This window comes from Athene noctua, chromosome 5 (genome assembly GCF_965140245.1).
Source record: "Athene noctua chromosome 5, bAthNoc1.hap1.1, whole genome shotgun sequence".
Classification (NCBI taxonomy): Eukaryota; Metazoa; Chordata; class Aves; order Strigiformes; family Strigidae; genus Athene; species Athene noctua.
The window spans coordinates 44019740-44032858 of record NC_134041.1 but is presented as its reverse complement, the minus strand read 5'-3'; the positions used below and the strand labels follow the sequence as shown (position 1 = coordinate 44032858).

Below are 13119 nucleotides of genomic sequence, written 5' to 3'. Positions count from 1 at the left end.
GCCATGATTAGTTTAGTGCTGAAATTACATTAGTTTACTATTGAGTCTGAGTTAATATATAGATGGTCCCTTTGCTGACAGGATCATAAATAAGCTAAAGTCTGCCCCAAAAGTTATGCATATATGTAATTTATAGTTTGCTCCTCTGTTCCCATTAGCTTGGGTTTTAGAAAAATGATTTAGGAACAAGAAATAAAGAACACTCAAAGTACAGGAAAATTATGATCTTGACTGCAGGCACTTCCGTATCTCTCAAAATTAGCTCCTACTCCTCAAGAAATAAGAAAGTAACTAATAACCAATGATTCCTTTGTTTACTTCTTAGGGTGTGAATGTAGGAAGTAAGCCTTGCATATAGGTTTGCTTTCAGGAAGCAGAGGAGAAAGTGTAAGGGCTGACATGCTATTGTATAATCTTTAGCACCCTCTATCGTCCTTTCTGAAAACATGACTGAGTGTATTTGATACTTCAGAAATTATGAGAGTGCTTCAGTCCTGAAAATCCAGGCAGATCTTTGGCTGGGTATATCAGGATAACAAATACTGTGTATATTGAAAGTTGGCTTCATGTTTTCAGATTCTTCCAACAGCTCAGCGCTTGCTGGATGAGCTGTTATCTTCTCAGTCTACTGCCATCAACACGGTGTGTGGAGCCCCAGGTAACCTTGATATATCTTATTTTAGTAATCTGTGTCACAGATAGGAAGTGGATATATTTCCATTGCTTTGAGTTTCTGAACTGGTCTGTTACCATGTAACTGGGATTGCAGAGTGGAGGTCAAGGAAAAGGGATAAGTACAGGCACTTGCATGTATATATGGCACAGCAACAGGCAATTGTTGGTGTATGCAGAAGAAGGGAGAATCAGGCAATACACCTTTCTAACAAAAGATTTTTCTTTTTAAGTTGGTATTTATTACAGACTTCTGGAAACATTGGTTGGAGGGGAAGTCTTCAACCTCCTACTTGAAACAGGACTGTGTGCAACACTGGATTTGGTTAGCTGTGCCTTGGGCTAGCTTAGCCAAGTCTTGGTTAACAGATGTTACAGACTATTCCTGTTTTAGTGCTGCATTATCCTTTTGGTTAAGAATTGTTTTCCTAATGTCCAGTATGAGTTACCCTTTTTTTATCATCTTCTACTACCAAGACAAGTTTGTCTGCGTTGTGTTTGTGATTCCAAGTTGTTGTAGGCTGTTAATGATCACCCCATCAGCCTCTCCTTTTTAGATGAAATTAGCCCATCTTCCTCAATCTCACCTCAGGTCACATGCTTTGTGCCCCAAGTATCTTGATACCCCTCCACTATATCCTCTCTGGTCTCGCAGTATCATTTCTGGATTGGGGATCCCAAAGCTGGATACAGTATTCCAGGTGTAATTTTCACAGTGCCAGGTAGAGTGAGATAAAATAAGTTCCTTAAATCTGCTAGCTGTGTTTTTCTTCATATAGTCCAGTTTGCAGGTTGGTTTTTTTTTGTTTTGTGTTTTCAGTGAAAGTTTGCCATTGATTTCTGTTAAGCTTTACATCCACCATAATCACCAAACCCTATCAGCTACTCAGCCATTTGGTTTTCAGTCTGTACTGATGCATGGGGTTTTCTGTTGCAGGTACAGAAGTGTACATTTTTCCTCAATGAACTTCATGAGGTTTCTATTGGCACAGTCCTTGAATTTCTCCTGGTCCTGCTGTTGTAGTGCTACCATTCAGCATGCCAGCCATGTCTCCCAGTTAGTGTTGTCAATGGTTAATATAATGTTATGGTAGCATTTTAAGATAGTTCTGAACAGTGAGTTCTGCAACAGGTGAAATAAACTGAGTAACACTTGCTGTGTACTCCCTGTAATCTCTGTGGTTGGGCACATAGAGGAAAATATTTTCAAAGCCTGCAGACTGTATATGTGTTACTCTTTTGTCAGATCCCACTGCTGGACCCTCTGCATCAGATCAAAGCACCTGGTACTTAGATGAATCTACTCTGAGTGACAATATAAAGAAAACCCTTCATAAATTCTGTGGACCCTCTCCTGTTGTTTTCAGGTAAACTGTTTCCCACTGAAGGGGAAATGTCATACTCATGTAATCTGTAAGCTCATTCACTGTATAGCCTGTTCCCATATGTGATGCCATGGACTGAAGGATGCTTAGTTTCATGGTCACTCTTCTGGACTGTATTTTTGCATAGCTTGTCCAATGTTATTTCAGTAGAGCACACTGTATTTGCACAGTAGCTTGCTGTGTGGTGTTCTCAGTCTCATTATGCATCCTCTATTTTAGGTTATGCATGTCTGCCCAATTTAAGGTGCAAATATAATTATGAATGTAGAATAGTCTTAGGATTTTGTATTGCTGTTCTTGATTTAGTTTTTTCTTATCCCTGCTCTTCTGTTTTGTCTACAGTGATGTGAATTCAATGTATCTTTCTTCCACGGAGCCACCAGCTGCTGCTGAGTGGGCCTGTCTCCTGCGTCCCCTGCGAGGAAGAGAGCCTGAAGGAATCTGGAACCTGCTTTCCATTGTGCGAGAGATGTTTAAGAGACGGGATAGCAATGCAGCTCCTTTACTGGAGATTCTGACTGACCAGTGTCTCAACTATGAGCAGGTATTCAACTCTCTTTACTGCGGGGGTGGAAATTCTGGGGAACCAGTGACCGGTGCCATGTACCTGTAAAATTCATGGCTGAATAAGTATTTTTTTTTAACAGTCTGTATGCATTATAGGCATATGCTTTTCCATGCTAAAAAGATGTTACAGCTGATTTAGTGGTGTCCCGGTAACACTGCATCCCAAAAATACCTCAGTCCTTTTAACATGAATATATGGGGTCTGATGATGTCCTCTTTTCAGCATGTTTGATTTGATTTCTGCCCAGTCAAGGTGATTTATTTTAATGCTTTTTTTCTAAACAAAGTATATCACATATGACCTGTCATTTGTATAAAATCTAAAGATATGTGTTGGGTGCTAGAATCTCAGATTCTTTTGTTATTTTTGTAGAAGATATATTTTGATGGGTTTAAGTAATATATTTTCTCATATTTGAAAAATAATATGAAAAAGGTTTCCTTGTGACAGTTGAGGATGTTGATCTCACTCTGTAAATTGCAGTATAAGTTTCCTTATTAATCTATCACACACCTCAACTTTGAACAAGGGAAACAAAATACTTGATTTATCAAACATTTGTTCACTTTTTCCCTCCGAGTGTGAAGGCTTCTAGTAAGAGAACCTCCTGTAAGTGTTTTGTTCTGTGCGCATATGCCTGCTAACCAGGGAAATTTTGAGAGGCCCTTAGTTCTCCCAAACCAGTATTGCTTTAATGCTTGTAGTTATTTTGGAGTCAAATGAAAACATGGTATAAGCTGCAGATCCTGTTTCCTTGTGGTTATGAGGTTAAGCGGGAGCAGGGATGAGATGGTGGACACAACACAGCTCCAGTGAACATTTTCTTCTGCAGATAACTGGCTGGTGGTACAGTGTGCGAACATCTGCATCACACAGCAGTGCTAGTGGGCACACAGGACGCAGCAATGGCCAGTCAGAAGTAGCTGCTCACGCTTGTGCAAGTATGTGTGATGAGATGGTGGTTCTTTGGAGGCTGGCTGTCCTTGACCCAACTATTAGTCCACAGAGGTGAGCACCAGAATCAGATCCGGTCTCTTATTTCTGTGATATTCAAGCACACTCAAGGGCTTCTGCGTATAGATTTCTTATGTTTTCATGATTATCTCATTACCTGTTCGACCATTGGTCCTTCTGGACTATGTGCTATGTAAGGTTCAAGAGCACTATAATTACTTTAAACTTTAATTGCTATTGTTGCTCACGTTTAGCAACATCATGTAGTTTAAATAATCTGTTTTCTGAGAGTTCTCTTTTACATGTGAATGTAATTCTGCATTTCAGTGTCCCAGTGGAGAGCATTTCTTTGAATGGTAACACCAGCTACCAATAAATTATAATGCTTCATAAATTTAACTATTCCTCAGTTTAATGGGTTTCTGTTTAGCCCAATCATTCACTGTTGTCTATTTCAAGATAAAGCACTTCTTGTTTTTTATGCTGTTAGGGAGTTTAGTCTCTGCAGTGTATTGGTAAACTGTGTCACCAGTGTATGATTTTCAGTCAGTGTTTTTAATTGTTTTAGGAAAAATTGTGAGGCTTTTGCAGGTTTCTAAACCGTATTGTACCTTAGTGAATCACCGCCATCTTTATTTAGCACTGGTTGAATAGCAGTGGAGATGCTGCAGGCTCATGTTGAGATACTGTGGTTGACACTGTAATAATTTGGTTTCTACAAGTCTACAAAGTGTGATGTATAAAATGTACTGCATTAGTTTAATGAGTTATAAATGCTCAGAGTTTTTCAGAACAAATGAAAACAGGATGGTATTTTCAATACAATTACAGATCAACAGGATTTGCTTTCTGTGAACTGTTGTGTAACGTTAATAAAATGCCCTATCTACGTAAGGTACATCAGGGACACTTAAAATGGATGCAGTTTCTGTTCTGTACAGTTTACAATATGAAGTAGCTAAATATAGGAGATGAAGGCAAATAAAAAACTGTAGGAAGCTGGGAATGAAGCTTAAAATAAACACAAACATCAATCGGACCACATAGAAAAAACATAAAAGGTTTTGGCTTTTAATAAAGTATGAAGTTGTGCTGTGTGTGTTCACATTTGAGTTATTTGGCACAGTTCAAATTTGCTCAGATCTACTTGAGCTCATGCATAATTGAAATCCTCCTGCTTGATTACCTATTCTCCTGGCGTTTGAATAGTCACCAAGAAGAACCCTCTTCCACCCATCCTTGCTGTTCTTTGCAGTGAATCATAAGGAAACTTGCTACCTCATTCCTAATTCATTGCAGGCTCTCATCCTTATGTTACCTTTCCTGAGTAGTTCCTCCTTCTTTTTCCTTTCTGAAAATGTTCTCCTTGATTAATCCCTGCCAGTCTGTTCTCTTGTTAATTCACTTCTTTAGTGGACAAATAGAAGCAGTCAATTTTGGTGAGCCCTTTTTGTCCTAATACCCTTTGCACCTAAATTGGGTCACCCTGTTTTGATTTGATTTTTTTGTTCTTTTGATAGGAAATATGAGAGGATTGAAGTGTGGGGCTTCTACTTTGATCTCTGAAACCTGTGGCAGAAAAAAGATGGCAATTGATTGACTCACTTGGTGCAGTTTCTAGAAATGACTTTTCCTCGTCTTGAATTAGATCACTCAAATGTGTAATATGTTTAGACTATCTTGCTGCTCATATGTTTAGGCCCTCCATGAGATTTGGAGCTGGGAAATACAGAAATGCTTTGTTCTTCCCCTGGTAATATGGGGCACTGCTGTGTAATTTAAGTCTATATAATCTTACCAGCTTCCTTCTTACTCAGAGTTATTTGAACATCAATTACTTTTGTCTTGCTTGTTCTGAGCCTGTGGCTTGCAACAGTTTAGACTCCTGAGGACAGCCTGCTAAAGCCTAAATTAAATTGTTGGGCTCTAGATAGGCATATTAGGGTAGAGGTAAGTGCCTGGGATGTAGATTAGGTGGTCCTGTCTGGCACTGTGCTTCCCTGGCTAGGCTGTTTAGATTGTACTTGCAAATGTCTTGGCTGAAGTTGTTCACAGGGCTGTTTCACAGCTGCAGCGAACTGTTTTATGAATGTTTCCAAGGGCATCTCCCTGTGGTACTTGCTGGTCTGGGACTGCTGAGGCTCACATCACTATTACCTTATTTGGGGCAGATTAGCAAACAGAGCAGACAGTATTTAATTTTAAATCTCCCAGTTTGTATCATGCTTTCATGATGGTACTGTTCACTTTTTGTTTCTGTATCATGGGTCTGTCTAGGACTTGGTTGTTAATATACCTGTTTCTTTTTTTCAGCCTGTGTTCTTACTAATGCTGTCTATACTTAATTCAGCAGAAGATGTTTCTGGCCAAAAGAAGGAGGTATTCTGTGGGTTAAGAGATAGTTTGTCACAGGTGCATTTTGTGTCTGTTTTCTAACCTGTCCTCTTACTTCTTCTTTTAGGCGCAGGGACCTTTGCTCACAGCTCAGACAATGGCAGCTGAAAGTCATAGATAATGTTAAGAGGGGGCAGCACAAGAAATCACTGGAGAAGCTCTTCCAGGGTTTCAAACCAGCTGTGGAAGCCTGTTACTTCAACTGGGAGGAAGCTTATCCCATTCCTGGGATCACATATAGCAGCACTGACAAGAAGAACTCATTCTGTTGGGTAAAGGCCATCCAGCAGAGGAGCTGCCGCTTGCAGTGTGTAGAAACTGCCTGTGAGTCTGGTAGAACCCATGGACAGGAGCCTGGGGGAGCATGTCTGCAGCCTGGGGACAGGCTGCGTCCCTCTCCCCAGGAGCCAGCAGTTCGTCCAAAGGAACTTACTGGAAAGCGTAAAGTTGTCTCTGAAACACCACAGAGGGTTCTGAGACGACTTTCAGCAGAAGGTGATAAAGCTGTGTATAAGACTGCAGTGGGGAAAGCAAAGTTGCCAGTGAGCAAAGGCTTGACCAGTAAACATAGTGGGAAACGTCGCATGAGCAGTGAAGACAGCTCTTTGGAGCCAGACTTGGCAGAGATGAGCCTGGATGACAGCAGCTTGGCTCTGGGGGCAGAAGCCAGCAACACATTTAGTTTTACAGAAAGCCCACTGAGCAGGAGCTACAGGGATACCTTTGAGGAGGATGCTGGGGTGTACTTCTCTGAGGGACCTGAGCCCAGTGTCAGGACCAGTTCCATAGCCAAGAAATCACCCAAGGATCCTGTGGGGGAAATGGGTAGTGGTGATGATGACCTGCCTTCTGCAGATGAGAACAGCGGTGGTGTGAACCTGAAGCCAGAAGAAGTGGGGGAGAATGGTGCAGCAGGGGGAGGGGATGATGGAGAAGAGGAAGATGATTACCAGGTATACTATCTGAATCCACAAGAGGTAGCCAAGGAAGATGATGACAAAGCTGAAGGGGGAAATGAAGAGGAGCAGGATATATTTGCTGGTATAAAGCCTCTGGAGCAGGAGAACCGGATGGAGGTGAGCTGAATCTAGTTCAAAACACTCTTTTGCAGTCTTACGTATTCTATACATCATGGTCTTGCCACTCTTCTACCTGTCACGTTTAACCTAGTATGTTGCTAAGTGTTTAATTATAATGTAATCATAACCCAATGTATCATAAGGTATCTACAGTCTTAGTGCAGTGGTATCACACGTTTCTTTCTCACAAGGTTGACTCCCTATTTCTGCGCTAACTTCAAGTGTGTCCCAGTTTTAGCTGGTCCCACCTCACGCTCCAGGATTTACAAATGTAGGCAAAACAGTGTGTGCTTTTTACCTAGTTTCACTCTTGGAAATGGCAAAATTGAGCGGAAATGCAAAATGGCTAAGACCGAGACATGCCCAGCAGGAAAAATTTAGATCCAACCATGTAAGCAGAAATTCTCTGGAAAGCCACAGGCAATCTAAATAGACTGTGTCATGTTCCTGTAATAACCTCAAAATACATTTAGAGCTTTCACCTGTATGAGCAAGCAGCTGAAATGCAGATGCATGGGAATAGTTATAGTCAGTTTGGGTTTTAGGGTTTTTTTGAGTTATTCTCTGATCTCTTATAGCACTTGGAGGGAGAATGGAACTTAATCGTGGAAGAACAGGCTTTTTAAGGCAGTGTTTAAAGGGATGGTGGTGAATGTCCTGGCAAGGAGGACTCTGAGAACACCTGCTGCTGAAGTTAATTGTGAATTGTGTTTGGAGAGTGTTTGTGACAAGTGGTTTGAGCAGGCTATCTCCAGCCTGGGGAGTGTGGTTTAAATACGACCATCTGTTCTTTCTTGCAGATCCTGTTTGCTTGTGCAGAGGCCCTGTATGCACATGGATACAGTAATGAAGCATGCCGCTTAACCGTAGAGCTTGCCAGGGACCTACTGGCCAACCCTCCAGATCTCAAAGTTGAGCAGCCACCAACTAAGGTAGAGAGAGAGCTTGTCTAGTTTTGTGGGTAGAGGGTAAGTTAGAAAGATTATATGGGATGGATGTAATGACATTCTCAAGCATTTCTCACTTGCTGTGGTTTAGGGCCCTTCACTTACGCTTCCTCTGGGTTGAACTTCTCTGGATGTCGTTAATGTGCTTGATCACTGTGTGTCTGGGGGTGCATAAAAGGGAGAAAGAAAATAAGAGGCTATTCAGCAGGACTTAAATCTTCAGAAACTTGAGTTTAGTTAAAAGCTTCTTCACTTTTCCTTATGCTTCAGAGAGAAGCTTCGTTTGTCTGTTAAAAGCTGCAGGTCCTTTAAGACTCTATTTTAAGTCATTTGAACAGAACACCCTCTTTAACATCAGCTTCAAAGGATGTTTTGTTTAAGAGGTACCTGCTACTGTGTGCTATAAGATTATGCAGCAGCCATAAGAAGTCTTGATTTTTGTGCAGCTCTGTGCAGGTGACACTGTTTCTTGTGATTCTTTCCAAAACCTTAGTCTCCTATTTCATAATGTGCACCACTGGAGATGTTAGAAGTTTTGTTGTTTCAGTATAAAACGTTGAAGAAGAAATAAATAAGCATAAACATGGAAAATTACTTGTAGTGGTACTAAGCAGTGTTTGTTGTATGAAAAGGTTCCCCTGGAAGGAACAGGCATGCAACATCTGCCTGCACAGCATCAGTCCAATAGTGGACATATGTCTTATCAATGGGCCAGCTCTTCCACTGTGTTGTGCTGGGGTGAGATAGGGGAAGTAATGATGTTCATCAGTAACCGCTGGCGTTTGTTATTCCTCAGCACAGGGAATAAAACTTAAACATGTTTTGTTCTTCCTCCTGTGTACTAATTATTTGCAAAGGGTAGGAGAAGCATAGAATCATTTAGGATGTTTAGGAAAGTGTCCTGTGACAAATTCCTCCTCAAACAGGGCAAAAAGAACAAGGTATCAACCAGCAAGCAGACATGGATGGCAACCAACACCTTGTCTAAAGCGGCTTTCTTGCTGACTGTGTTGAGTGAGCGGCTGGAGTACCACAACCTGGCCTTTCGAATAGGAATGTTTGCTCTGGAGCTGCAGAGACCACCTGCCTCCACAAAGGCTCTGGAGGTATGAAACACCTCAAAAAGCCAGTGTCCGTAAGCCACATTGTTCTGCTTGGATGCTTTTTGCTCATGTGGTTTCTGTTTCAACTCCTGAAGTTTGGTTATGCTTTTATATGTTTCCTTAAAATTGATTGCAGTGGGACTAAATGGACTGTGTGGACATCCTGTTAGCACACATTGATCTGCCAGAAAAATGATTAGAAATATCACTTCATCTGGAGTTACCTTCATTAATAGGAAACTCAGACCTCATGTGCCAATATGCCTTGGATTTCACATGAAGCTACAGGCTTGAAAATATTTAAATGAGTACAAAATCTTTTTATGAGTATATTATTTCAATTAGAACAGGTTACTCCTTATCTTAAATATGTTTCCCATTTACTTGGGTAATCTGAGGAAAATAAAGCCATTTGTAAATGGAATTGTCCATATTTGCATTGGTGAAATGCTTTGAAACTCATTCCTTGGGGTGAATTGGTGCAATTGTTACATGTTTGAAAACTGTTGCTCTTGCTGATACCTCATTCATTGGCAAGTGAACATATGCACTGTGGAGGCATATTATTTTGGACACAGGTTGATTACTATTAGGCTTCCTGTTTAAAAAAAGAAGTGTCCAATTAAGACCTTGTCTGTGTGATTTGCAGCGGCGTTGCTTTTCACTACAGGGTTGTGTAGTCCCTGGAGGTCTGTATTGTTGCTAGGTATGCACCAGCTACACTTGTTACACTAATTATTGGTACTTCTTACTGTCTGATTAGTAGTAGACTGTAAGATTGGCAGTCACTTGCTACCTAAAAAGAAAACAATCAACTTTCCCATGTTAAGAATGGACAGAATGCAGGAATAGCACACAGTAGTGAAATCTAACAGTCTTCAACCCGTTGACATGTGTGCTGCTGCCCGGTGCCCATTCTTCTGCTAGTCAGTCTCTCTTTGTCTTGAATGAGTATATTACTTAACATAGCATCCTTTTTCCTACAATTAAGAGAAATCACCTTTTCCACTGACTTGCCCAGTCAAACACTTCTGATGTTCTTATGAAAGCTGATGTATGTTTTTCTGTATGCAGTTCGAGTGATAATTTGAGTTTAAAAAAATTGTATAAATGAGACGAGACTTGTATTAGATTTGAAAACCTGTGTTCAGTGTGGAGAGGATGGTAAAGGTGGCTAGGGTGGTAAGAGTTACTATTATTTAATGATCCAATGAAACCTGTTGCTGTACTTTATGTATAGGGAGAAATGGTCCACTGCCCACAGGGCCTGTGCTGATGGCAGCTTCTTGTTTCCTTGTGGATACTACCAGGTGAAGCTGGCATATCAGGAATCTGAGATTGTAGCCCTCTTGAAGAAGATTCCCTTGGGCACTAATGAGATGAACACTATTCGAGGAAGAGCTGAAGAACTGAGAGAAGGGACACTGTGTGATTACCGTCCTGTCCTGCCTCTGATGTTGGCTAGCTTTATATTTGATGTCCTGTGCACTCCAGGTACTGTCTGCATTTGGTTTGAGTGTGTGAAGAGCATGTTCTGAGATGCCAGGTCTTGAGGGGTTTTCAAAGAGAAACTGTCTTCTGTATAAGAACAACCTAATCTTGATTCTTCACACACTGCTGCTTGCGCTTCCTTCCATGTTGCTTTAGAGGTACTTTGTACCCCAGTGGAACTATCTCTCCTTCTGCTTACATTTGAAAACAACTGGAAACTTACCACATTTCAACACTCAGTATTTGTAAAATAATTATAAATGACTGACTTTTCTACTCTTATGCTGGTTATATTCAGAGTAAGCTAATACAAATGTAGTATTTGAAAAAGAACACAGGAACCTGGAATTAGAAGTCTGACTTGACAATGTACCTGCCTGGTTTGGAGCCTTCTGAGTTTAGAGAGAGAAAGGGGAAAAAGAAAACCAAGAGAGTGCTGTGGTCTTGAAACTGGTACAAGGCTACAAATAGGACCACAGGAAGCTCTGTAAATTCAGAAAGATCTCAGAAATGGCTTTTGCATTGAGGTCCTAGTTTTGAAAGCTGAGCACTAATTCTATTGCTGTCTTTCAGTGGTTTCTCCTACAGGCTCTAGACCCCCAAGCCGTAATTGGAATAATGAAATGCCTGGCGACGAAGAGCTTGGTTTTGAGGCAGCTGTTGCTGCTCTTGGTAAGAGTCTTTTCCAAGAAAAGTCTTTATTCATCCGTGTTCTGCATCCTGCTTCATTTTGGATAGTGGGAGTTAGTAGTTCATTCCAGTTTGATGCAGAAATGAAAGTATTTGCATGGTTTGTCAGAATCAGATGCAAAAGGATTCTACATGCCAGGGTTGAGGTGCCTTTGCAAAGCTGTGAAAAATAGAAGGGGGATACGGGACGGGAGCTGAATGCTAAAGTAATAACATGAATTTTAGCTTGTTTCTTGCTCTTGTTGTGGAAGATGTATTGCCTGGACTTTAATGGAGATGGACAGTTCCAGAGAACAAAAGGCAATCATTTCAGAAGAGGTTAGACAATGATAGTGAAAGACTAGCAGAAGTACTCTAGTACTCTCAAGCATTATTATATAATTCAAGATCTAAGCGTAATCTTGCCTCATTTATCGGCTTCAGCAACAAAGCAGTGATTATATATATTATGTTGACAATATTGTATGCCTCTTTTAAAGCAGCATACAAAAAGGAATAGAATGGTTTAAACAAGACCAGTTCTCTGTTGCCTCATCTCTGAAAAGAGGAAGATGAGTTCTTTATGAGGTGGGAATGCTGGTTTGTAGCACCTGCAGAAACTGGAAAAGTTTGTTTCAGTATGGAGTTGTGGGCTTGCCTGGATTCTCTTCCTATAGTGTCTTAGGATCTAGTTATTCTGACAGTTGTAGTGAGCTTAGTATTCTGGGGACAGACAGTAGGTTCTGTTTATTCATGACCTATTTCTGAAGTTAACAGAAAAATTGGCGGGGGTGGGAAGTCTTCTTTTGCCTGTGACAGTGGAGTGAATAAAATGAGGTATAGATACTTCTAAGGATGTGGCATAATCCCATGGGCTCACTTGTCTCTTCATCCCCTCTTTTCTGGCCTGCAGGTATGAAAACAACTGTCAGTGAAGCAGAACATCCTCTGTTGTGTGAAGGCACCCGAAGGGAGAAGGGGGATCTGGCGCTAGCCCTGATGATTACTTACAAGGATGATCAGTCTAAGCTGAAGAAGGTGAGTTTTCCTTTAAAAGTGGAGAGGGAGACGCAGTGCAAACCATGTTTGGGTTTTGATGTATTTGATAGTATTGCCAGTGAGCATAAGTTGCTGTGTCATGTACTGATGATTTACAAGCTATGTTGTGGTATTTATACTCTTCCACTGATGCAAAATCTGATTGTGCAGTGTGCATTGCCCTGGAAGAGGCACTCTTCCTATAGGTTTCTTAAGGTCCAGTCTGAAGATGCTTTCTCACTGCTTTTAATGCTTTTGCTTACCTTCAAGTCCTTTGTCTTGGGGGTTTTCAGTGTGCACTGTGTGTGTGGTCTGGGGATTGATTCTGTTTTGCTGTAGGGATGTTGGCTTGCAGAACAGTATACCTAGCAAAGTCTTTGTTACTTAACCTCTCACCTCTTTGCTATACTAGTTCAGTCCACCTGTGCCTTAATTTCCCATGCAAGATAGTAAAACTGCCACACACCCCAAAGGAGGAAGAAAATATCAAAAACTGCTGAAGCTTCGGGAAGGTTTTTATTAATTTTTTTATATTCAGAAACCCTCCTACCCAGCAAGAATATTATTAGTGTCTTTCTGTCTCCTAAAGGAGAAGCACTTCTGCTATACTCTTCTCTAGGGAATAACAGGGACACTGCGATATCAGTCATCTGCAAATCACACATGGTGTGACTTTTGTGTAGAGAATGAACAGTAGAAATGGACAGACACATAAAATGTGGTCATGGATTGTTACCCAATCACATACTAAATAAGGACAAGAAAATGTTATTGTAGGCTGGTAGAATACAGTTTCTCTAGTGGCTTTGCCAGTTTCTT

General features: G+C 40.9%; 1 protein-coding gene across 1 annotated transcript in view; it reads left to right on the top strand.

Annotated features, from left to right (window-relative positions):
• Positions 1-13119, top strand: part of ZSWIM8 (zinc finger SWIM-type containing 8) — a 63733-nt gene that overhangs the window by 37619 nt on the left and 12995 nt on the right. The window contains exons 6-15 of the mRNA XM_074907248.1: positions 577-658; positions 1919-2039; positions 2400-2601; positions 3458-3633; positions 6041-7049; positions 7853-7984; positions 8926-9105; positions 10413-10596; positions 11167-11265; positions 12176-12300. Of these exons, the coding sequence (XP_074763349.1) occupies positions 577-658; positions 1919-2039; positions 2400-2601; positions 3458-3633; positions 6041-7049; positions 7853-7984; positions 8926-9105; positions 10413-10596; positions 11167-11265; positions 12176-12300 (2310 nt within the window). The remainder of the gene's footprint in view (positions 1-576; positions 659-1918; positions 2040-2399; positions 2602-3457; positions 3634-6040; positions 7050-7852; positions 7985-8925; positions 9106-10412; positions 10597-11166; positions 11266-12175; positions 12301-13119) is intronic.